Source organism: Gallinula chloropus, assembly GCF_964237585.1.
Source record: "Gallinula chloropus genome assembly, chromosome: 13".
In the NCBI taxonomy this organism is placed as follows: domain Eukaryota; kingdom Metazoa; phylum Chordata; class Aves; order Gruiformes; family Rallidae; genus Gallinula; species Gallinula chloropus.
In genome coordinates, this window is record NC_140098.1 from 14,427,148 (window position 1) to 14,449,194 (window position 22,047).

At 55.9% G+C, this 22,047-nt stretch overlaps 1 protein-coding gene across 1 annotated transcript in view; it reads right to left on the bottom strand.

Moving 5' to 3' along the window:
- ACSF3 (acyl-CoA synthetase family member 3) overlaps positions 1–22,047 on the bottom strand; it is a gene marked incomplete at its 5' end in the record, with an annotated part of 47,673 nt that overhangs the window by 14,599 nt on the left and 11,027 nt on the right. The window contains 4 exons of the mRNA XM_084270084.1: positions 6,020–6,146; positions 14,985–15,097; positions 20,685–20,830; positions 21,358–21,512. Of these exons, the coding sequence (XP_084126210.1) occupies positions 6,020–6,146; positions 14,985–15,097; positions 20,685–20,830; positions 21,358–21,512 (541 nt within the window). The remainder of the gene's footprint in view (positions 1–6,019; positions 6,147–14,984; positions 15,098–20,684; positions 20,831–21,357; positions 21,513–22,047) is intronic.

Below are 22,047 nucleotides of genomic sequence, written 5' to 3' on the forward strand. Positions count from 1 at the left end.
ACGCTGCCAGCACCACCGCTACTCTCAGTTGTAAATAAGAGAGGTCTGGCTGCAACCCAGGAATCCTGAGCTGGGCTCAGCCCCGCTCTGCTCCCAGTTAGGGGATGGGGAGAGCAGGGACTTGATGCTGGAGTGTGGGGACCCCCCCTTGAGGTGATACCTGGCCGGTTCCCTGTGTTGCTCAGCCCTCCTGGGCAGCAGGACGATGCTCGCTGGCATCGCTTGCACATCCCATTTCCTTTGCCATCCCAAAGCCTGCTGGGGGCACATCCAGCCTCCGTGCTCTGCCCTACAACCCCCACCTCACCACTCACACCTCTACTCTCAGGAGGACTTCTCTCCCAGGGGCCTTGCTCTGTCTGAGTGCCCAGCACAGGGGGAAGCCAAGGCAAGGCAAGGCGGGGGGGAGGGGGTTGGGCAGGACCTCTCGCATCGCTCCGTCCCGTGGCACCAAGTGGGGCTCCATCCCAGGGGTGCATCTTCTGGCCACTCTGATTTGAAAGAACTGATGTTCCAAAGGAGGGGGGGAAAAGGATAAAAAGCCCCTTCCCCAGCCTGGTTGCCCTTCTCTGGACTCGTTCAAGGAGGGTCTTTTTGTTTGTGGGTCTGAGTTCCAAGGTGACAACCAAAGGTGAGCGCTGCCATCCCGCCCGAGTCACGGGCAGGCTCAGGAAGGAGCTCCTTGGAGCTCCTGGCTTCAGAGGGAGCTGAGCTGGGGAGTCACATCATCTGCAGCACATTATAATTAAGGCCTCGTTCCTTTAAAAATAGAATTTGCATTAACTGGATTTGCAGCTCGGAAAGACACCGCAAACAAACAGAGAACCTGCAGATTAGGATGCTAATTAGATGCGTTGCTATTTATAACCTGCCTTGATCAGGCTAAAGTATTTTCTGTCTCAGGTGTCAGCGCTACACCCCCGGATCCAAGCAACTCCCCTGGCAGGGAAACACCTGCTTGTCTCCAGGGACAGGCAAGTGTTGGGGAAAAAGTCTATGCCAGAGGGATGGGGTGTGCATTGCTTCCTAATTCTCCTGCCTCTCGTCCTCAGGGACCAGCCCAAGGGGAGGAACGGGGTGTCTGACCTGCCTGAGGTGTCTCCTCCAAGCATCAGGTGTCCATGAGGAGTGTGGGAGGCTTTGCTTTTCCTCTGTCAGATGTGGTGGTGGGGGAACAGCAAGGGTTTCCCTGGGTCTGGAGTGCAGAGCTTAGTCTGAAGAGGACAGACAGACACTAGGAAGTGCTTGAGACCAACCTGAGAGCATCTCTGGGTTTCATCTTCCCTTGACTGGGGATGTAGGATGCTCCCAGCCACACCACGGCTTGTCCTCACTGCCCAAGGCCTGAGCTGGGAGCAGGGCATGCTGCCCCACTGCCCAGGCCTGCCAGACCTGATGGGTGCTTCTCATCTCTCCCAACGCTGCCTTAGATCAAACTTGGTTTTATCTTGTCTCCTGGAGCTCCCTTGCTCACCTCAGAACACCCAGAAGGAATAGACAGTGCACCCACCCCCTTCCCCTTCTAAAGCCTTCAACAGCAGCGTGTAGGAGGCCTTCAGAGCCACAGGAATAACTGTTAATGGGAATTAAGGGTGGGTGAGGGAAGGGAGGGGATAAGCCAGGCCTCAGCAATGTGAACAACCACTACAAGGCTGGTTTAGTAACCACAGCTTAAAGGAAGAAACCTGAAAGCCACGAGTCATCGTTTTGAAGGCGCATCAACCAAGTTAAATAACTCCCACTTTCTTAACGACATATTAATCAAAGCTCATTGATTCTCCAATCAGATGCTGCTCCCAACAAGCCTTCTATCTCCTCCACCCTGATGCATGCATTAAGGGAGTTTTATTCTGACAGATACAATACAGCAATCAATAAAATCTTATTATATGGAGCTGAGATCCATGGATTTGTTGTGGGATTTATGCTCTGCTCCTGAGCCCAGTGCTATTTCATGTCCCAGCCTTAACCTGTAATTGAAAATAAATCTCCCTGAATACACCAGATTCTAATTTTCTGGATGTATGGACAAATGTGAATGGAAGCTGGTCTTCCCTGGGGGAGCAGGCTGCTTTCTGATCCTATCGCTGCCCCTGTGGTGCTGGATCCCTCTGGAGAAAGCACCCTGCCCAGCAGGACAACAGGCAGGGAAAGGGGCAGCTCACACCTCTGAAGATGCTGGGTGCTCCCTGGGGATGGAGAATGGAGCCTGACAGTGCCAGAGCCTGAGTGACACGAGCATGGCAAGGCTGGATGGATGAAGAACTGGGAGTGGGATGAGGAGAGAGGCTGGTGTTTGCCTGATGCTTTCCCCTTGCTCCCCAGGGTTGGCTCAGGGATTTGCTCAGGATCTCAGGCTGGGTTTGGGTGGGGAGGGACCTTTACAGGTCATCTTGTCCAACCCCCTAACATGGGCAGGGGGATCTTTGAGCATAAATCATTTGGGCTGAGAGACCTTTGGATCACTGAGTCCAACCCCAGCCTGACCCTGCCCAGCCACCTCTAGCCCACGTCCTTCAGCACTTCATCCACACACCCCTTAAACCCCTCCAGGGATGGTGACCCCACCACCTCCCTGGGCAGCCTGTGCCAACACCTGACAGTCCTTTCAGTAGAGAAATTCCTCCAGATATCCAACCTAAATCCCCTCTGGAGCAGTGGGAAACCAGATGAGCTTTCTCAGAGCTCCATCCAACCCAACCCTGAATGATTCCAGAGACCTCCACAACCTGCTCCAGTGCTTCACCAGCCTCAACATTATATAAAACACCAAAAAAGCCTTCCTTATTTTTCCTTATTTCTATCTTCCCACATGCTGGGACGTTGCTTCCCACCTTGCAGGGCACAGGACAGCTGGGAAGGTGTCACAGCCACCAGAGACACACAGCCAGCCAGCCACAGGGTTTGTCTCGGTGCCATTGGGATGTGTGGCAGCAGGTGGATCCCCAGCAGTCTCCCTGGATATAGCTGGGAGGGGGGGGGGACTTTGATCTAAGCAGCTCTGTCAACAGCATTAATACAATAAAAAGAATCAAATCCACTCAGATGGAATCAAGAGAGATGGAGAGAGAGTCAAGCAACGAGCTCAGAGGGAGTAAAGAGGGTGGGAGGGACCATAAATCACCTACATGACGCCACCACGAGTTCAGAGGCGTCTTGGAAGAGCCACAGTCCTGAATCCCACCAACACCTCACCACACCATCACAACCCTTTCAGGCTGGAGTGCTTTCCACACACACACACACACACAATGTACTTGCTCCTTCTGTAACCAGACACCCAAACTGGGTGCATTCCCAGTATCCTTCTGGAACCTTCTGTTCCCAGTGGGATGCTCGTACAAGCTCCCCAGATGATGCACCCGTGGGGTCTGCCTCTCAAGGGTGCTGGTGGCCACAGGCTGCACCCCTGGGTGTTTTTTCTTTCCCTGACCATCCCCAGTGCTTAACAGGATGGTGTTTCCTTGGGGAAGAGAGTTTCATGGGAGAAAAGGGCTGTCAATCAAGCAGCTGTCAATCAGAAGGGAAAAGGACTGCTGCCCTGGAAGCATCGGCTCTTTTTCTTTATTTTCCATATTTTCTTTAAAAAAAAAACCCCATGGTAACTCAATTTACAGAACAGGAGCCAGAGAGAGAGAACTGTAGGAAGGTACCAGGGAGATAAATCACCTACAGCCAGAAAAGACCTGAAGATCCCTTGGTCAGCCTTGTGCTGTGGAGAAGGAGCTGGGTGACCACCTCAGAGGGCACCACACGAGGCTCCAGCATCATCCCTCACCCCAGGGACATGTGTGGGAGGGAGCTGAGACCACACGAGCCCTTGTGATGCTTCCAGGTCAACTGGGGTCCCAGGAGGAGAGAAGGGAACGAGCTGCAACGACTCCTGGCTGTGTGGGTGTAACCTGGGACAGGCTCCCAGGGAGACACCCCAAAGTGATTTACCCTTGGTGAAGCCAGTGGGACGTGAGATGACTGCTTGGGGAGGGGGTCTGCTGCTTGGCGAGGGGGTCTGCTGCCCAAGGAGGGGGTCAGCTGCTTGGGGAGGGGGTCTGCTGCCTTGGGAGGGGGTGAGCTGCTTGGGGAGGGGGTGAATTGCTTGGGGAGGGGGTCTGCTGTCCGACGAGGAGGTCAGCTCCCTGGGGAGGGGGTCTGCCACCCAACGAGGGGGTCTGCTGCCTGGGGAGGGGGTCTGCCACTCAAGAAGGGGGTCTGCCACTCAAGGAGGGGGTCAGCTGCCTGGGGAGGGGGTCTTCCACTCAAGGAGGGGGTCTGCCGCTTGGGGAGGGGGTCTGCCACTCAAGGAGGGGGTCTGCCGCTTAGGGAGGGGGTCTGCCACTCAAGGAGGGGGTCTGCTGCCGGGGGAGGGGGTCAGCCAGTCCCCCTCCAACCCAAACACCCCCCCCAACACCTATCCCCACTCCCCCCCAACACCTATCCCCACTCCCCCCCACCCCCTCCTTTCCCTCCATCTCCCAGGCTTCGCTTCGCCAGGGAAAGGGTTAAGTTTAATTTATACTGATTTCTATTTAATATCATTCTCTCCCCGTAGGAGCCGGCAGCTGTGAGCTGATTGTGCTCTCTCATTATGCAGTCTGTATCACTAATGGCCTGTGACAAAGGCATGCCATCTTCCCGGCCTCACCCCCGAGAGCCAATTAAACACACATACTCCCTTCCTGTTTGCGGCGCATCACAATGAAATTAAACTGGGTTTCAGACTCATTTTCTCCTAAAGACATCTCTTTGCAATAATTAATGCACGCTATTCCTTCGCCTCTGAAATATTCATCAGGGGTGTTGACTTCAAGGGGGTGTGTGGGGGGGGGTGTGGGGAGAAATAATGAATTAAGTAATTTTTAAAGCTGATTGCATCGCCTGGTGATGCTCCAGTCCCTGGATGTGGTGGTACCTGACTGGGATGTGGGACCTGTGGTGATATGGCAGCTCTATGCTTGCTCTGGGGTGATACTATTAAATCCCAGCTTCTTCAAGAACTGGGAATAAGTAAGGTTACATGGAAGAGATCAGAAACCCAGCCTGAGTCCTGCCTTGTGTGGTGAAAGAGGGGAGTGGGGTGGTCAGAGCTGGGTTTAGGTGAAGGGTGGGCAGAAAGGAACCCTCCCGCCCTTCAGTGTGGCTGGATTAATCAGCAATTGGGCTGGATTAATCAGCAGTTGGTCTGGATCAATTGGTGATTGGGCTGGATCAACCAGTGGTGGGGCTGGATCAGTGGGCTGTGGGGCTGGATCAATGGGCGCTGGGGCTGGATCAGTGGGCGCTGGGGCTGGATCAGTGGGCGCTGGGGCTGGATCAGTGGGCTGTGGGGCTGGGCACAGGTGGTCGTGCTGCCCATACTCCTCCCCTGCCCACACATCTCAGACCCAGGGGCTGGGAGCACCCACCACGCCACACGCAGAGCGGGAGCTGCCATGTGAAGCCTGTAGCTCATCCATAGGCATCCCCATCATTCCCTGTGGGAAAGCTCAGCAGCCTGGGATGCTCCTGAGTCCGTTATCTCACGTGATGAACAGGATCACTCTCCTCTGAGAACTTCCCATCCCAGCAGCAGCAGCTTTGGGCAGGGACAATCCCAACAGCATCCACTGCCATCATGGGATGATAGAATCCCAGCCTGGTCTGGGTTGGGAGGGACCCCAAGGGTCACAGAGCTCCAACCCCCTGCCACAGGCAGGGACACCAACCTCCAGGCCTGGAGCTACACAAGGTTGCCCAGGGCCCCATCCAACCTGGCCTTGAACACCCCCAGAGATGGGGCACCCACCCCCTCTCTGGGCAGCCCCTTCCAGCCCCTCACCACTCTCTCTTACATCCAACACAAGTCAAGCCCAAGCTTGAAAGCACATCCAGGCTGCACCCCCAGCCAGGCTGCAACCCCCCCATCTTCAACCCACACCCCCAGGAGTTGGGGAACATCAAGGAGTGAACTAGAGCCACTTCCCCCTCCCCTCCCTGTGGCATCCCCATCGCCCTACACGCAGTGGGGATGCCACAGCCATACCTGTTTTGAACCAGCCATCGGGCGTGAAGGCGTCTGCTGTGTCTCTGGGTCTGTTCCAGTACTCACGGAAGACAGAGGGTCCCCTCACGAGCAGCTCCCCTTCCTGCCCCTCCAGACCTGGTGTCACCTAGGACAAGCACACAGCAAGTTCATCCCTGCTCTGACACAACGGGGGGGGACACAAGCAGGACCCCTGCCTTGTGTCCTCCCAGGCTTCACCAACTGCTGGCACAGCCCACCCACCCACAGGACCGCTCTCCTGGGGTGGAAGGGCTCACTAAAAGCACTGAAAATAGACCAAATATATGCAGATGAGACCTGGCAGCCTGGAAGAACAGTCCAAGATGACGTGGGATGCTGGGGCACAGGGAGCCCCTCACCTGTCTCCCTTGGGTGAGACCGCCTGTCCCCCCAACACGGGCTCATAGGGGGATGGATGAAGGCAGGTCACAGAGGCTGCGCCCTGAGAGACCCCCATATCCCTGACTGCTCTGTCCCCTGGGTGCAGTGACAGCAGCCAACTGAAAAGGTGAGCGGGTGGCTCAGGGGACACCAGCCACCCCAATCACTCGGCACTGGCAGCAACTTGTCCTGGCTGGCAGCTGTGAAGCCCTGAGGATGGGAAGCATGGACCACTGTCCCACGGGCTGGGAGGTGGGATCCCAGTCTGACGTTGAAGCCACCCCCACCACTCACCCCAGGCATACTCAATGTGCAGCATCCTTGGGGCCCAGGACCATCCTCCTGCCCGCTGCAGCGTGGTGATGGGACAGGTGGGGACAGGCAGGGGACGATGGAGCCACGCTGCTGCCTGCTCCACTGATAGATATAGAACTCTGCTTCCCAAAGCTGCCAATCTAACAGGTTTTTTCCCCCTGAGGAGGTGGCAGGAAACACCACCTGATTTATTCTCGGGGACACGCTGCTCCTTTGGGGCTCGCTGGAAGGAAACGGTTGTAGTGATGACTTGGGACCCCACAAACCTCCACGGGCAGGTTTTCTATGGCAACAAAACAGATATCCTGAGTATCCTGAGTATCCCACTGTTACAGAAACCAGAGACTCACGGGGAGGTCACAGGCTTGCCTGACACAGCACGGTAGTGCATCTCCCTGGGCATCCATGGCTCTGTGATCACAAGGATGCGGGAGGAGGGATGAGGCACTGGAGCGGCACGGCTGGCACATCCCTCATGGGACCACGTTAACCTCAAGTCCTTTGCAGGGAAGATGTGCAAACCCACTGCTGGGACAGAAGGTCGCTGTGAGATGTGCTCGTGCACATCACCCCGTCCCTTCACAAGGGACAACCGGGACCCCTGAACCTCTGACGGACGTTGCAAGCGAGCGGCTGCCGAAAGCACCAGGCAGAGGTATCCTCCTGCCCTCATGCTATATTTTAACCCACCTTTCAGCTGCTTTAAGGCATCTGAGTGGCTTTACCAGCCAGGCACAGTGTGCCCACACACAAAAGGTTCCCATTTGAGAGCTTTCTGCTGTAAAACCAACTCGTCAAGTCACGCCTGGGCCAGGTAACATCACCTTATCCACTGATGGAAATAAAGGGTTGTAATGAATTCACAGCATCACCAGGTTGGAAAAGACCTTCAAGACCATCAAGTCCAACTGTTCCTGTCCTGTGCTGCCCCAGATCACTGAGCACCTCATCTCCCCTCTGCTAAACACACCAGGGGGTGACTCAGCCCCTCCCTGGGCAGCCTGTGCCACAGCCCCACAACTCTGCCAGGGAAGAACTTTGCCCTCCCAGCTGAGCTGACCCTGCCCTGGGGCAGCTTGAGCCCATTGCCCCTTGTCCCAGCTCCTGTCCCCTGGCTGAAGAGACCATCGCCCACCTCTCTGCACCCTCCTGGCAGGGCAGGGGAGGTGGGGAGAAGGTCTCCCCTCAGCCTCCTCTTCTCCAGGCTGAACACCCCCAGCTCCCTCAGCTGCTCCTCAGAGGATTTTCCCTCCAGCTAAACCATTAGAAGATGTGTGGTTTTCCCCTGTTTCCATTTTACCTCTTTCTTGGTGGGAGGAGTGATGGGGGTTTGTAAATAGCTGGGAATCCCCTGCTTGGCAAGAGGCCCCAGGGTTTGTGGCTGTTTGTTTCCTTGTGGTCTGGGTTAGACGCTGCCCTGTGTTCCCCCGGGAATGGCAGGAGAGGAGCCTGGTAATGGGCTCTAATGGAATTAGGGGCTGTGATGGAGTGGTGGGGATGAGGGGGAGGCACGGTGAATTCCCAAGCAGAGACTGGGAATGCCTTGGAAGGGGAGGTGGTAACTGGCTCGGGGGCTGGGAGGGTTGGGAAGAAGACAGGGGAGGTTTTAGGAGAAAGAAAAGCCAACCAACCCCTCCCTCAGGCTGCAAACAGGAGGTTTCAGGGGGACACATTTGACTTCTACCAGACCCCTCCTTCCTCCTGCTGCCCACCCCTTAAAATCCGAGCCCCTTCCCTGGGTGAGCACCGAAGGCTGTGGGACAGAGCATCTCCTTTTGGGAGGGAGCGGCATCTCCTGCACCCAGAGGCACGAGGCAGGTGAGGGTTCACCTGGGTGGGTGAATCCCAGGATCCCAGAGCATCAGGGGTTGGAAAGGACCTCAAAAGCTCACCCAGTCCAACCCCCTGCCAGAGCAGCATCACCCAGACTAAATCCCACAGGAACATGTCCAGGTGGGTTTGAATGTCTCCAGAGAAGGAGACTCCCCAGCCTCTCTGGGCAGCCTGGCCCAGGGCTCCAGCACCCTCACAGGGACAAAGTTCCTCCTGACATTCCCATGGAGCTTCCTCTGCTCCAGCTGCACCCGCTGCCCCTTGTCCTGTCGCTGCCACCCCTGAGCAGAGCCTGGCTCCAGCCTCCTGACTCTGGCCCTTTACATATTTATAGACATTAATGAGGTCACCCCTCAGTCTCCTCCAGGCTAACGAGGCCCAGCTCCCTCAGCCTCTCCTCACAAGGAAGGGGTTCCACTCCCTCCATCACCTCAGTGTCCCTGCACTGGGCTCTTTCCAGGAGCTCTGTGTCCTTCTTGAGCTGAGGGGCCCAGAACTGGACACACTATTCCAGGTGGGGTCTGACCAGGGCAGAAGGACCTCTCCTGACTTACCAACCACCCCCCTTCTGATGCCCCCCAGGATGGCATCAGCCTTCTTGGTCACATTGCTGGTCATGGCCATCCCCAGGTCCCTCTCCCCTGCGCTGCTCCACAACAACCCAGTCCTCAGCCTACACTGGTCCCTGGGGCTGTTCTTCCCCAGATGCCAGACCCTGCCCTTGTTCAATCTCACTAAACCTCTCCCCACCCAACTCTCCAGCCTGTCTGAGTCTTGCTGGATGGCAGCACAACTAGATCAGCCCAGTTCTGTGTCCTCAGCAAACATGCTGACCAGACACTCCCTTCCCTCATCCAGGTCACCAGTGAATACACTGAACAGCACAGGTCCCAGCACCAACCCCTGAGGGACCCCACTAGATCCAGCCCTCCAGCCAGACTCTGTCCCATTGATCCAAACTCACTGGCTTCTCCTCTCCAACCAGCTCTCCCTTCACCTCACTACTCCACCTTCCAGACCACCCTTCCTCAGTTTATCCACGAGGATGCTGCAGGAGATGGTGTCAGATGCTTTACTGCCCTACTCCTCCAGCACCCTTGCTCCATGAAGCATCCATCCAAACCTACTCCCACACAGCTCCCCCCACCCCAGCTCCCCCCATCACCCCCACTACACCAGCCAGGAACAACCTAGGGCTGGACAGCACCTCTGATGTGACCAAGAAAACCAAAAGCACTTTGGGTTTGCAGGGAGGAAGGAGAAGTTTCTGCAGCCCTGCCTCCTCCAGCACAGCCCCACTCTGCTGCCCAGCTTGGAAGTGCTTGGCTCTTCTCCCCACCTCGTAAATAAGTGATTACTGTCATCAAAATAATTAAGCAACCAAGGCTTTTAAGTGACTAATAGAAGCAGTAATTGATACGTGTGAGGTTTGTGGAGGTGATGGAGCCCTTTTAACTGTTTGCATGGAGTAGGCACTTTTTTCTTGGGTTTGGTGGGGGGGGGTTTAACATTTTAAGGGCACAGAAAATAATACATGGAAGGCTGGAGAGTTACCCTGCTGCCCTCCCTGCAGCCTGGGGCAGAGCTGAGTGATGCACACACCCTGCCACGCTGCCCTTACCTACCACCAGCGCTTCCAGACACCACCACCAGCCCTCGTGTGGCCACTCCCTCATACCCCCCAGCAGGATTCTGGTGGTCTGGAGAGCACTGTGATACGGCAGCACCTCACCCCAACACAGCACCCAACAGCTCCCAGCTGACCTGGGAGCAACACCTCCTCCACTCAGGACCTGGTGCAGAGCGGTGCCACCTACTGAAACCCACGACACCCACCCATGGGCAGCAGCCATGGGGGTGCCCAAACCTTGGAGGAAACCTCTGAGCCCACCCTGGTGAGCAAACACCTCCAGGGCAACCAGACACCTCCGGAGATGCGGGATGAAGGTGAGTGAGGTGGAGATGTCCCCAGTCCCCTCCGCAGGGACATCACTGGCCCAGAGCTCCATCCTTAACAAAGGGTGATGCTGCCAGCTGCCCCCAGCGCCCGCAGCCCTGCGGAGGTGCTGGCAACCAGCAGCAAGCTGCTAGCAGATGGCAGAGACGCAGGGGGGGCACGGGGAGTGTGTGTGTGTGTGGGGGGGGGGGCAGGAGATGCTGGTGGTGGCTTCCAGGAGGGATGGCCGCAGCCGAGCCGGTTCCTGACCAGGCAGACAGCTTGCATATGGATAAACAACGAGATCATTACAACCTTTGGAGGGAGGGGGGGGGATGAGAGGGGGGGATGGAGGGGGAGAAAAGCCCATGGCTGCAGCGTCCTCCTCCTGCTGCCAGCTCCTGCAGCCTGTACATCCCACCCAGCTCCCTTCACAGCCTCAGCACAGGCAAATTACTCTCCATAAAAGCCCTGGCTAGAGCTTGGTGTCAGCTACAGCTGGGGAACCGTTTATCTATTGATAGACCCCCATTGTCAGGGCCTGGGTTTGGCTTTCGTGCGAGCAAGCGATTTGGGGAAGGGAAAGGAGGAGGGAGGGGGGGAAAAAAAATCTCCCACAAAAATGACAACTCCAAAAAAACCCCCCCTAACAACCAACAAACAAACAAATAAAGAGGGAGAGAGACAATACCCGGCAGCTCACAGGGTTTCCAGGCCTCTGCCAGCTGGGAAGCAAAGCGTATGAAATATGCATCATGCCAAACAAAGCAAACTGAAATGCTGGGCTGAGGAGCTGTAACCCTTTCCTGAGCACCAGAGACAGGCATGGGCACAGCACGTCCCCAGGATGCCAAGGAGAGGGGGGAAATGGGAAAAGAAAGCTGGGAAGAACTGTTCCCGAGGGCACAGAGTGATGGGATGAGCAGCAATGGGTTAAAACTCGAGCAGGGAGGTTTAGATGAGACATAAGAAAGAAGTTCTTCCCTCTGAGAGTGGTGACACACTGGCACAGGGTGCCCAGAGAGGTGTGGGAGGCCCCATCCCTGCAGACATTCAAGGTCAGGGTGGATGGGGCTCTGAGTGACCTGCTCTAGTGAAGATGTCCCTGCTCACTGCAGGGTGGGACTGGATGGGCTCTGAAGGTCCCTTCCAACCCAATGCATCCTGTGATTCATAGGATGAGGAGCACTTCTCTGAGCACTCAAGGACAGCATCTCTCCAGGGAAACACACTCCTGCACTGGGAGGAGACAGGAGACACTGTGTCTGGGTGCAGGCACAGGCACCTCCTCCAGCCCTGTCCCACACAAGCTGCACAGCATCCTGAACTGTGCAGCAAGGGGACAGCATCAGGCTGGAGCATCTCATTTTGGTGGTGGCAGCGCTGGTGCAGCTCCAGGCAGGGCACAGCCAACAGCCAGATCACCCACGGCTCCACATCAGCCAACAGTCAGATCACTCATGGCCCCACATCAGTGCAGGAAACCAGCTCCCATCTCAAGGTTCAGTGAGGATGAGCAAGGAAACAGCTGGAAAACCCAAGTGAACCGGATGCAACAGAGTGTGAGGCTCAGGAGAGCTGCAAGGAGATGGGAGCACGTGTGGGAAAGGGATCTAGAGCTCAAATCAAGGGATGGAAGAGCAGCGACCCAGAGAACTTCCAGCTAAGCAGGTTATGGATCTTCAGGGACGTGCCAGAAACCAGCCTTGCAAATCACAGTGGTCCCCTTGCTGTGGGGGGCACAGCAGAGCTGAAACACTCCTCCCCTCCCTGCTCCCACCACCCACACACGATCCTCCCCCCCACTGCCGAGCTCCTGTTGGCATCTCACTGCAGCAGGATGCACAAACACATCCAAAGGGTGACAAGGCGAAAGGAAAGGGCGCGATGCCCCAGCCTCTGATGGAAGAGACGGCATGTTGCGGGGGTGGGGAGGGGGAGAAACAGCTCTGAGAGAGTCTGTTGTTGTCTGCTGTCAAGACGGAGCAGGAGGCTGAAACCTCAGCCTGGTGTGAGCGGGGAAGGGGGTGACCTTGTGAGGCTCCGTGCGGCTCAGCGAATCATCTCCTTGGCAAAGGCAGGCGGGGCAGAGAGCCTCTGCTCGCAGTGGGAGGGTTCCTGCGCAGAGGGCCGAGGTGTGAACGCCTCACAGATTGGCCTGACAACGTGCCTGACCCCCCAGCATGAAGTCACCTGCCAGCTGAGATGCTGGTGAGAAGGGATGGCGTGGAGCACAGCTCCGACTGGGGTGCTCAGCGTGCCACCCGAGTGCTCAGCATCCCACCCGAGTGCTCAACATCCCACCTGAGTGCTCAGCATCCCACCCAGGTGCTCAGCATCCCACCCAGGTGCTCAGCATCCCAGCCTCACCACCATCATTCCACCAGGACCCCCCTGCCTTTGGGGGTCCCCACCACACCCCCAGCCCCCAGCCAAGGCGCTGTGAGCCCCAGAACCCTCCCACGAGGCAGCTGAGGAAACCCTTGAGTATCCCTCCTCCTGTGAGGCACAGAAAAGGGTCTTCTCACCCTGGGGACAGCCCCTCCATCGTGGAGGAGCTGGTTTTACACACAGCCAGCCCTTCCTTTGGCTGGTGGAGCATGAGGAGCGCTGGGCCTGTCAGCTCCTCCTCATTTGAAGTGAATCCCCCTGCCGTGCTCCCCTCTGACATGAGTTATTACCCAAGCGTGATGCTCACAGCGTGCCAGCAGCAGGGGCAGCTCGGGGTTGGGGTGGGCAGCAGGTGAGGCTGCCTGCCTGCAGCCACGGGTGTGAAGCAGTGAGGTTACACTGGGGATAGGTGTGTCACCACAGCTGCCACCACAGCCTGCACCACGCCAAGTCACCCACCATACCCAGGCCATGTACAAACCAGAGTCCAGCCACCTCCACACGCCCAACCGTGCCAAGACACGCTCAGAGCAAGGGCTTTTCTTCCCCACCTTGCTCTTCTGACAGCCCCAGGGACAGGGGCAGCTGATGCTGCTCTGCTCCTGGAAGTGCTGAGGATGTCACAGAGCCACCCAGACTGAAGCATCCAGCACAGCCTTTCAGAGAGGGACCAACCCAAGAGCCAACACCCAGAGGCAAACTCCACCACCTCCCCACACCCTCCCCTGGCTGATGTCTTGAGAATTCACCACAACATTATAAACATGCTTGTTTGGCATGTCCAGGGTGGGATCCAGCACCCCGTTCCTGCACCACATCTCAACCTGAGTGCACAGGGGTTGCCCGTGGTCCCACTGGCTCCTCCAGTGACAGAGGGGGAAAAAAGGAACAAAAAGAGACCAAAACAAGGGCTTTCTTGAGCCTTTGTCCTGTCCTTATGCCAGCAGTGTCTCTGGCATGCCCTGTCACAGACCAGGAAGCTCCTTTTGAACCCTTGGCATATCTGCAGTGAGACGAGGAGCTGTTTCCCTGGAGGAATGGGTGAAGCCAGGGATGTCAGGCTGAATCTCCTGCCTGTCTCCCACCCACACAGTGCACACAACTGCCAGCATCATTCCTCTCACACATACAGTATCTATCTGCTCAGCTGAGCCCCTACATCACCTGGCTATTGATCTGCTGGAGGCACCCACAACGAGGTGGGTGGGATTGCAGACCCCTGTGAGCTGCTTGTGGGGGGACAGACCTGGGATGTGGCAGCAGGACACCCTGGACCTGGTGCTGGAGGCTGTTTCTGCAGCAGGGAACACACAGCACCCCAAGAAAGGGGTTGGGAAAGGGCCCCAACTGCTTCACCGTCGAGGCTGACCAGCTGCTGAGATACTGGAGCTGCTGGTGCAGATAGTGCTCGGCAGTTGGAGCGTGGTGTGGAGCTGGGTGTTCACAGAAACCCCATGGGTTGGTCCCTGCACCACTTCAAAACAGCCCCAAGGCCTCCCCCAGCCCTGTCCTTCCAATTCTTACTGCCTAAATCCTGCTCAGACCCAGGGGAACACACAGAGCCCCATTTCCAGCCTTCCCAGCACTCACCTGCTCCACCAGACTGTCCAGTGGCTCTTTACACCGTGTGAATTCCCGTCAACACCTTTTCCTTACCTTCTGCAGCAAGATCCAACTCCCTGCCCTGGCTTTCCAAGACCAGGAACTGCTTAAGCTATCACCTTCCACTGGGCATCAACGGCCTCAGCAGACACATCATCATCATCATCATCTTACACCGCAGCCCTTATACCATAAGGGGAACAGCACAGTAGAACCATAGGATTGTCTTGGTTGGAAGGGACCCTTTAAATCATCAGAGCAACCATCAACCTAACCTACCAATCTCCAACTAAACCATGTCCTTCAGCACCACATCCAACCCTCTTTTAAATCCCTCTGGGGATGGAGACTCCACTAATTAATTAATACAAGAAAGAGGAAACCCTAAATAGCATCACCAAGCTCCTGGGAGGTCTCAGTCCCCAGAGCTCCAAAGGGCTGGGGAGGAGAGGAAGGGAAGCAGCAGAGAAGGTGGCTGAGCACTACCTGTGTATGGTGTTCATCTCCCTGAGCGTGGACGGTGTAGGAGCGACCACCGTTCTTCAAGGTCTCGGTGACAATGCGCACTTCCACCCCTGGGAGCGGGGTGCCCACCGAGCCTGCGGAGGAAAAGGAGATGGGAAGAGTTGGGCAACCTCCAGGAAACAACAAAATCAGGGATGCAAGAGAGCAGCTGCTCATCCATCAGTGGCACCTGCAGGCTGTTCCAGTGCTGAAGAACCTCCTAGCAGGGTAGTTACCCTTTGGGAGGGTGTGGAAATGGGGCTGCGGTGCCGTGTGCTGCTGCTCGCTGAGCAGGCAGTGTTGGGAATGCCATGGAAAAGAAATGTGTCTCCAGCCCTCAGCAGTCTCTCTTGGCCAGTCTTTGAAGACATCAGCTTCAGGGGCTCAGTAATGAAGCTGTCTTTCCATTTTTACTATAAATAACTAAGGCACCATGAAACCCACCCAAAGAGGTGACAAGAAGGAGCTGGGTGATTCCAACAGCGGCTCACTGCTTCCCTACAGCCTGGACCCCACAGGGAAGGGAAAGGCTTAACAGTGTGAGAATTGCCAGGGATTATCTCCCTTTTATGAGACATCAGTACACTGTACATAGAACATCAGAGGAGAAAAGCAGGGAGCAAATCCCTGCCCTCCTTCCCCAGGTTTCAATTTTCAAAGCTGGGGAACCTGACACAGTCTCACAAAAAACTGTGATTAAGCTCCAAGATGCTCCTGCTACCCAGAGCTCCCCACTCTGTGGTTCCCCAGCCCTTGCTCTTGCCAGCGGGCATCTGAAGGTGCAGAAGAAAAGGGCAGCTTTGTTCCCCTGACCTCCACCTCACCAGGGGCTCAGCAGCACCAACTGGGAGTCCCAGGCACCTGCTGGCTCAGCAGGTTTCACTCCGTGTCTCAGTGGCAGGATGAAGGCTGTGACTTCCATTCCCTGCACGTGGGGAAGAGGGATGGTGGCACAGAACAACTAGTGGCTCATGAGGACCAGATGGGTCTGAGCTTAAATCATGAAGAGCACCTCTCCTGGGAGAGGTGGGGTTGTTCAGTCTGGAGAAGAGAAGGCTCCAGGGAGACTTTATAGCACCTTCCAATCCCAGAAATGTGCCTGTAGGAAGCTGGGAAGAACCATTCCCGAGGGCAGGGAGAGATAAGATGAGGGGTGATGGGTTTAAGCTGGAAAAGGAGAGATTTAGGTTGGGTATTAGGAAAAATCCACCACTGAGGGTGGTGGATCCCTGGCCCAGGGTGCCCAGAGAGGTGGAGGAGGCCCCATCCCTGCAGACATTCCAGGTCAGGGTGGATGGGGCTCTGAGCAACCTGCTGTAGTGAAGATGTCCCTGCTCCCTGCAGGGTGGGACTACAAGGCCTTTAAAGGTCCCTCCCAACTCAACACATCCTCTGGTTCTACAATGCCCCTGGAAAGGCCGTGCAAGACCTGGAGCTCAGCTCTGTCTTCCCCTCACCATCTGTATTCCAGACATTTGGGGACAAGTGGCATTTTCCCTACCCCGGCCTCATCACCCCATTCCAGCCCTGGAGATCTGATATCCGTGACATCATGAGGTTGTTTGCTACACTGGTCAGTTGCCATGGCAATTGATATGTCATCGTAGCCCAGATTGATGGCATCCCCGCAGGATCAACTCCGAGCAGATGGGCTCTGAGGGAGTGAGGGTTTGTTGCAGTGAAACTACCCAAACAATTAGCAGATCTGGCAAGAAACAAACAGGCAGCGACACCACCGTTCTGTTCAGCCTGAAACTGCCTTCAGCATCCAGGTCAGCCAACGTGTGGCCAGGTGCTCCAGGTCCTCCTCTGACCAAGGGCGACTGGGATGCTCTCATCTCGTGGCCAGACTGGGGGACTGTGGTAGGGTGAGGGGGGAGAAGTCACCAGGAGAAGCACCCAGAGGTGCCAGATAGAGGTATTTATGTGTCTGATGCTGCCACCTGCCACTGTAGACTCCAGGAAGACTCAAAGCAAGTACCAAGTGATGGAGAACACCCAAAACGTTTGCCTGCCAAGCTTGCTGAAGCCACCTTCTAGGTTCCTCTGGGAACATCTACCCTGGTGTGACAGATGCCCTGTGCAAAGCCCCTCCAACCTGCCCATGAGACATGACAAGGGGCAGCAGGCAGACCCCCTAACACCAGCCTGGCAGAGCCCACGGAGTGGGCAGCAGCCACTGCAATCAGCCATCAGGGGCTCTCATAGACCTGCCATCTCTGGAAGCTTCCAAGTCAAAAGGAGATGGACAGATGCCTTCCTGGGAGCTCCTGACCTCAGTGTGGAAAGGTAATGGACTGATTCAGTGGGGCTGGGTGATCAGTGCCTGCTTCTCCTCTCAGCCTGTGAGGATGGAACACCCACGAGCAGCTCAGTGCTATCAGATAAACCTGAGGACACAGAGGTGGCACCGTGTTTCCTGGTGCTTCAGGTCACCATGACAAACACAGCTCCATCAGTTGGCTTCCCACCTGGCTAAAGTAAAATAATGTGAAAAGGAAGGGGGCTGGTTCCTTATATTCAGCCTGGAAAAGGCTTTCACAGACTCACAGAATCACAGGGGTTGGAAGGAACCTCCAGAGATCATCAAATCCAACCCCCTGCCAAAACAGGGTCCCTGGGACAGGTCACATAGGTTGGTGTCCAGACGGGGCTGGAATCTCTCCAGAGAAGGAGACTCCACACCCCCTGGGCAGCCTGTCCCAGGGCTCCCTCACCCTCACCAGGAAGAAGTTCTTCCCCACATTGGGGGGGAACTCCCTGTGCTCCAACTTGAGCCCATCGCCCCTTGTCCTGTCCTCACAGACACTGAGAAGAGGCTGCCCATGGCCCCCTGTGTCCCACCCTTCAGCTATTGATACCCATTGATCAGATCCCCTCTCAGGCTTCTTCTCTGCAGGCTGAACAGCCCCAGCTCACTCAGCCTTTCCTCACAGGGGAGATGCTCCAGGCCTTTCACCATCTCTATCCCTCCTCTGGACTCTCTCCAGGAGATCCCTGACTGTTTGATCCCAGGGAGCCCAGACCTGGACACAACACTCCAGGTGGGGCCTGAGTAGTTGTGGTAGTTAAGAGAAATGATAAACCTGGAAATCAACAACTGTACAGGCTGGAAACGCTCCCAACATGGAGCAGAGCTACACAAACCCAACAGCACTGATAAAACTCATGCAAGAACAACGACTAGAGCTCCTCAGGCCCATCTGTTGTGCAAGATACATCCCATGCTGACTCTAACAGGTCAGCAGAAGGCTCAGCCCATTCCCAAAGGAACAGCACCAGCAGTCCTGGCTTTACCAAGCCTGATCAGAAGGGGGTGGACACTCAACACTGGGGAAACGGAGGAGAAAACCCCCTCTGGTCCTTCCCCTCTGGCTCCCTCTGAGCTCTCTCTCCAATCTGCAGGCTCAGGAACGCTGGCTCCGTGCCCGTGGTGTCAGAGAAGGAGTGACACTATTATTCTCTCACCAGTTCTCTTCTGTTTGAAGAAAAAAACCTTGTCAGCTCTTCCCAGATAAATTTAATTGGCCCTGAGGTCTGTGTCCCTCGGTGCCAGGGGACCTCGGCGCTGCGACGAGCGGTGGTGTCCCCTGAGGATTGAAACAGGCCAACGATAAGGCACTCAACGATCTCACTGTCAACAATACACGGAGTCCCCGCTGTAGGAGCTATTAGCTGCCTCTGATCTAAACCTCCAATTAAAGTGGTGATTAGGCCCAGTGAGGCATCCTCCAGCCATGAATTATTCATCTCCCCCTCACAGTAACAGCACCGGGGGGATTAGAATGAGAGCTGGTGAAAACAGAGGCATTTTAAGCAGGGTTTTAACCATGTACAAGCAAACATTTATCTTTCAGATCTTTCATCTTTTCTTCTAGAAATTAAAGGGTCCCCCCTCCACCTCGTACCCACCCCCTGGGACCTGCGCTGTGGGTGGGCAGTGCTGTTGCATTGCCACAGACACCGGTGTCAGGTGATGAGGCTTTGACCCTTCCCCAGCCACACTGAGTGGGTGGAAGTGGGTGAGGGAAATCCCAGGACTTCTCCTCAAAGGCAGGAGCTCTGGAAGCAGCAGAGAAGGACACGTGCTGCTCTTGCTCCAAGAGAAACCCCCACGGCGAGCGCGAGGATCCCTGGGCTCAGCCATGGGATAAACTGCTGTGCTTGCAGAGCTCCTCTTCCAAAATAAAGCTGATTATCCCTTCAGGAGCATGCAGGTCTGTAGTCACCACTGCCCAGCATCTGTTCCTGTAGCACCAGTGCTGGCTGAGGTCTCTTCTCCAGATACCTCACTCCTCATGCCCAGCCTCTGGTCCCAGCCCATCCCTGCATCCAACTCTGGGTCAAACTGGATGCTCTGTTGGTACCTGCTGACCTCACATCCCAGCCTCTAACAGGGACACTACATCAACAGCTCTTCCCCAGCTCTAGTAAACCCTGCCTCAGTTTCACCTGCCTGCTTCCCAACTGACCCTTCTTGAAATAAACTCATCAAGCCTGCTCAATTATAGCCCCATTTTGCTATCAGACCTTCACCTTTGGGAGATGCTCCTGTACTCTCCTGGGGCTGCAGCTAGGACAGCAGCTGGAAGGACAGACAGCCCCTATCCCCAGCCCCTCTGCTTGTATCCACATGGGAGGATTTGTCCCCAGGTCTTCTGCAGAGCCCAGTACCTTCAGGGACCCTCTGTTCAGGAGCACGGGCCCCCCAGCTCCAGGGCAGCACCCTTCCAGGTGGAGTATCTGTCCTGCCAGAGTTACTTCCACTCTTATTCCTTTCTCCTTTTGGCACCTGGGAAATTTCTAGAGCCTCCACACCTTTCCTTGCCCAATGATGAATGAAAAGCAAACACAACCAGGTTATATTTGATGCTGGGATGTTCCAACTGTGGCATCACCCTGCGGCGTGGGGACATCAACAGCTCAAGCCTGGGCATCTTGTCTCCCTGCCTGCTTCCCTCTGCTGCCCACAAGGATGGGGCTTCCAGAGGAAGGAGACTGGTTGAGGGAATCATTGAATCACAGGGGTGGGAAGGGACCTCCAGAGCCCATGGGGTCCAACCCCTGCCAAAGCAGGGTCACTGGGACAGGTCACACAGGTCGGCGTCCAGACAGGGCTGGAATCTCTCCAGAGAAGGAGACTCCACACCCCCTGGGCAGCCTGTCCCAGGGCTCCCTCACCCTCACTGGGAAGAAGTTCTTCCCCACATTGGGGGGGAACTCCCTGTGCTCCAACTTGAGCCCATCACCCCTTGTCCTGTCCCCACAGACACTGAGAAGAGGCTGCCCATGCCCAGCACCTGAAGGGTCAAGGGACTTGCACTAAGACAAGAGTGAGCAGACAGCCCATTTCAGTGTCCAGCACCAGTGGGTTAGGCACAAACTGCCGCCTGGGGAACCCTGTGGCAACACCATGCCCAAACAGATCTTCACAGAGCAGGAGTTGAAGATGCAGCCCCACCACAATGCTTCAACTAAGACATAATGAAGCACTGAGTGATCCAGCAGCTACTTCTCACATGCCCACAGCCTTTCCTGGCTTCCCCAACTACCAGCAGCATCATTCCCACTGCAGCCTGCCCCCCAGTCACCCCAAACCCCTGCCTAGATGTCTATTCACCACAATGAGAAAACCCAAGGCCTAACACCTCCCAACACCCTGCTCCCTCCAGGGCCTCCTACCTGGGACACGGACTCCATGCAAGGGGTTAGAAAGCGCCATCCCAATCTCAGTCATCCCATACCTCTCCAGCAAGGTGTGCCCAGTGATGCTCTTCCACTTCTCCAGGACAGGCACTGGCAGGGCTGCAGAGCCTGACACCATTAACCTGCATGAGGAAAACCCAGGCAGGGAAGTATCCAGGACCACCTTCACTCTGGGGAGTCTGGGTTGCTTAAAGCTCGGTCCTACATAAAAAAAAACCCTTTTTTTGGAAGCCCCCAAACCCTTTTAAATGCTACCAAGGATGTTCAGAAGCCAATATGGTGTTTAAGTCATGATGGGACAGCCTCCTAAAAGAGATACTGGGGTACAAGCTTGGGTTGGAGAACAAAGTCCTTAGTATTGTGTTATGTAGGGTGCCACTTAGGGATATGGTTTAGTATAGGACAGGAACAGTTGGACTTGATGGTCTTAAAGGTCTCCTCCAACCTTGTGATTCTGTATAATGAGTGTGCAGACCCCTCCTGGCTTCACCCTGCAAGAGTGGCCAGTGCCTGGTTCCTATCAAAGGGACTCAAAGCACAACCAGCAGCACAGCCAGGGCGTGATGTGAAAAGAAACCTCGTCAGATCCACCAAGGAGGTGGCCAACCACCAGCAGCCCCTGCCTGGAGAAGGGGCATCCCTCACCTACCTGATGTTCTGCTGGCAAAAGGCACGCACGAAATCCTGGACTTGGGGCTGAGTGAAGTGCTGGTCATAATACTCCATCAGCTTGGCATAGACAGTGGGCACGGCCATGAAGACGCTGATGCGGGGAGCTTGGGAGCTGAGGATCTTCTTCCAGACCTGGAAGGGAAGGGAACACATGCATGAAGACACAAGGGATGAGGTGCAGAGGGAAGTGGCTGACTCCTCAGCATCCCTGAAGAGTTTTCCAAGTGAGGGTTCTGGAGCCACTTGACAGGGCAGTGACCCCCGTCGCTGCTCCTCTGCATGGTGCAAAGGGAAACTGAGGAACAGGAGCACACCAACTCAAAGCCACCCTGGGCTGGGCATGAACAGAAGTGCAAACCACTGGAAGCCTGTTGTGTGCACCTCATAATGTGCAGAACAAGGGCTCCCACCACTCATTGCATCCCTTAAAGCCCAGCCCTCAACCCTGATCCCACCAGCAGCTTGCCCACCCGCTCGCTGAGCGCAGGAGGATGGACATGGGGTTTGTCAGCACCATCATCTCACAGCCAAGAACTTGCTTGTGAAGACAGAAGCTTGGGGCAGAATTGGTTAATTCCCTCACTGTGCACAGCTCGGAGCTGGCTGCTACCCTGGAGAGCAGCTTGGCCAACCCTACTCTTCCTAAGAGGAACGGTCCCTGTGGGAT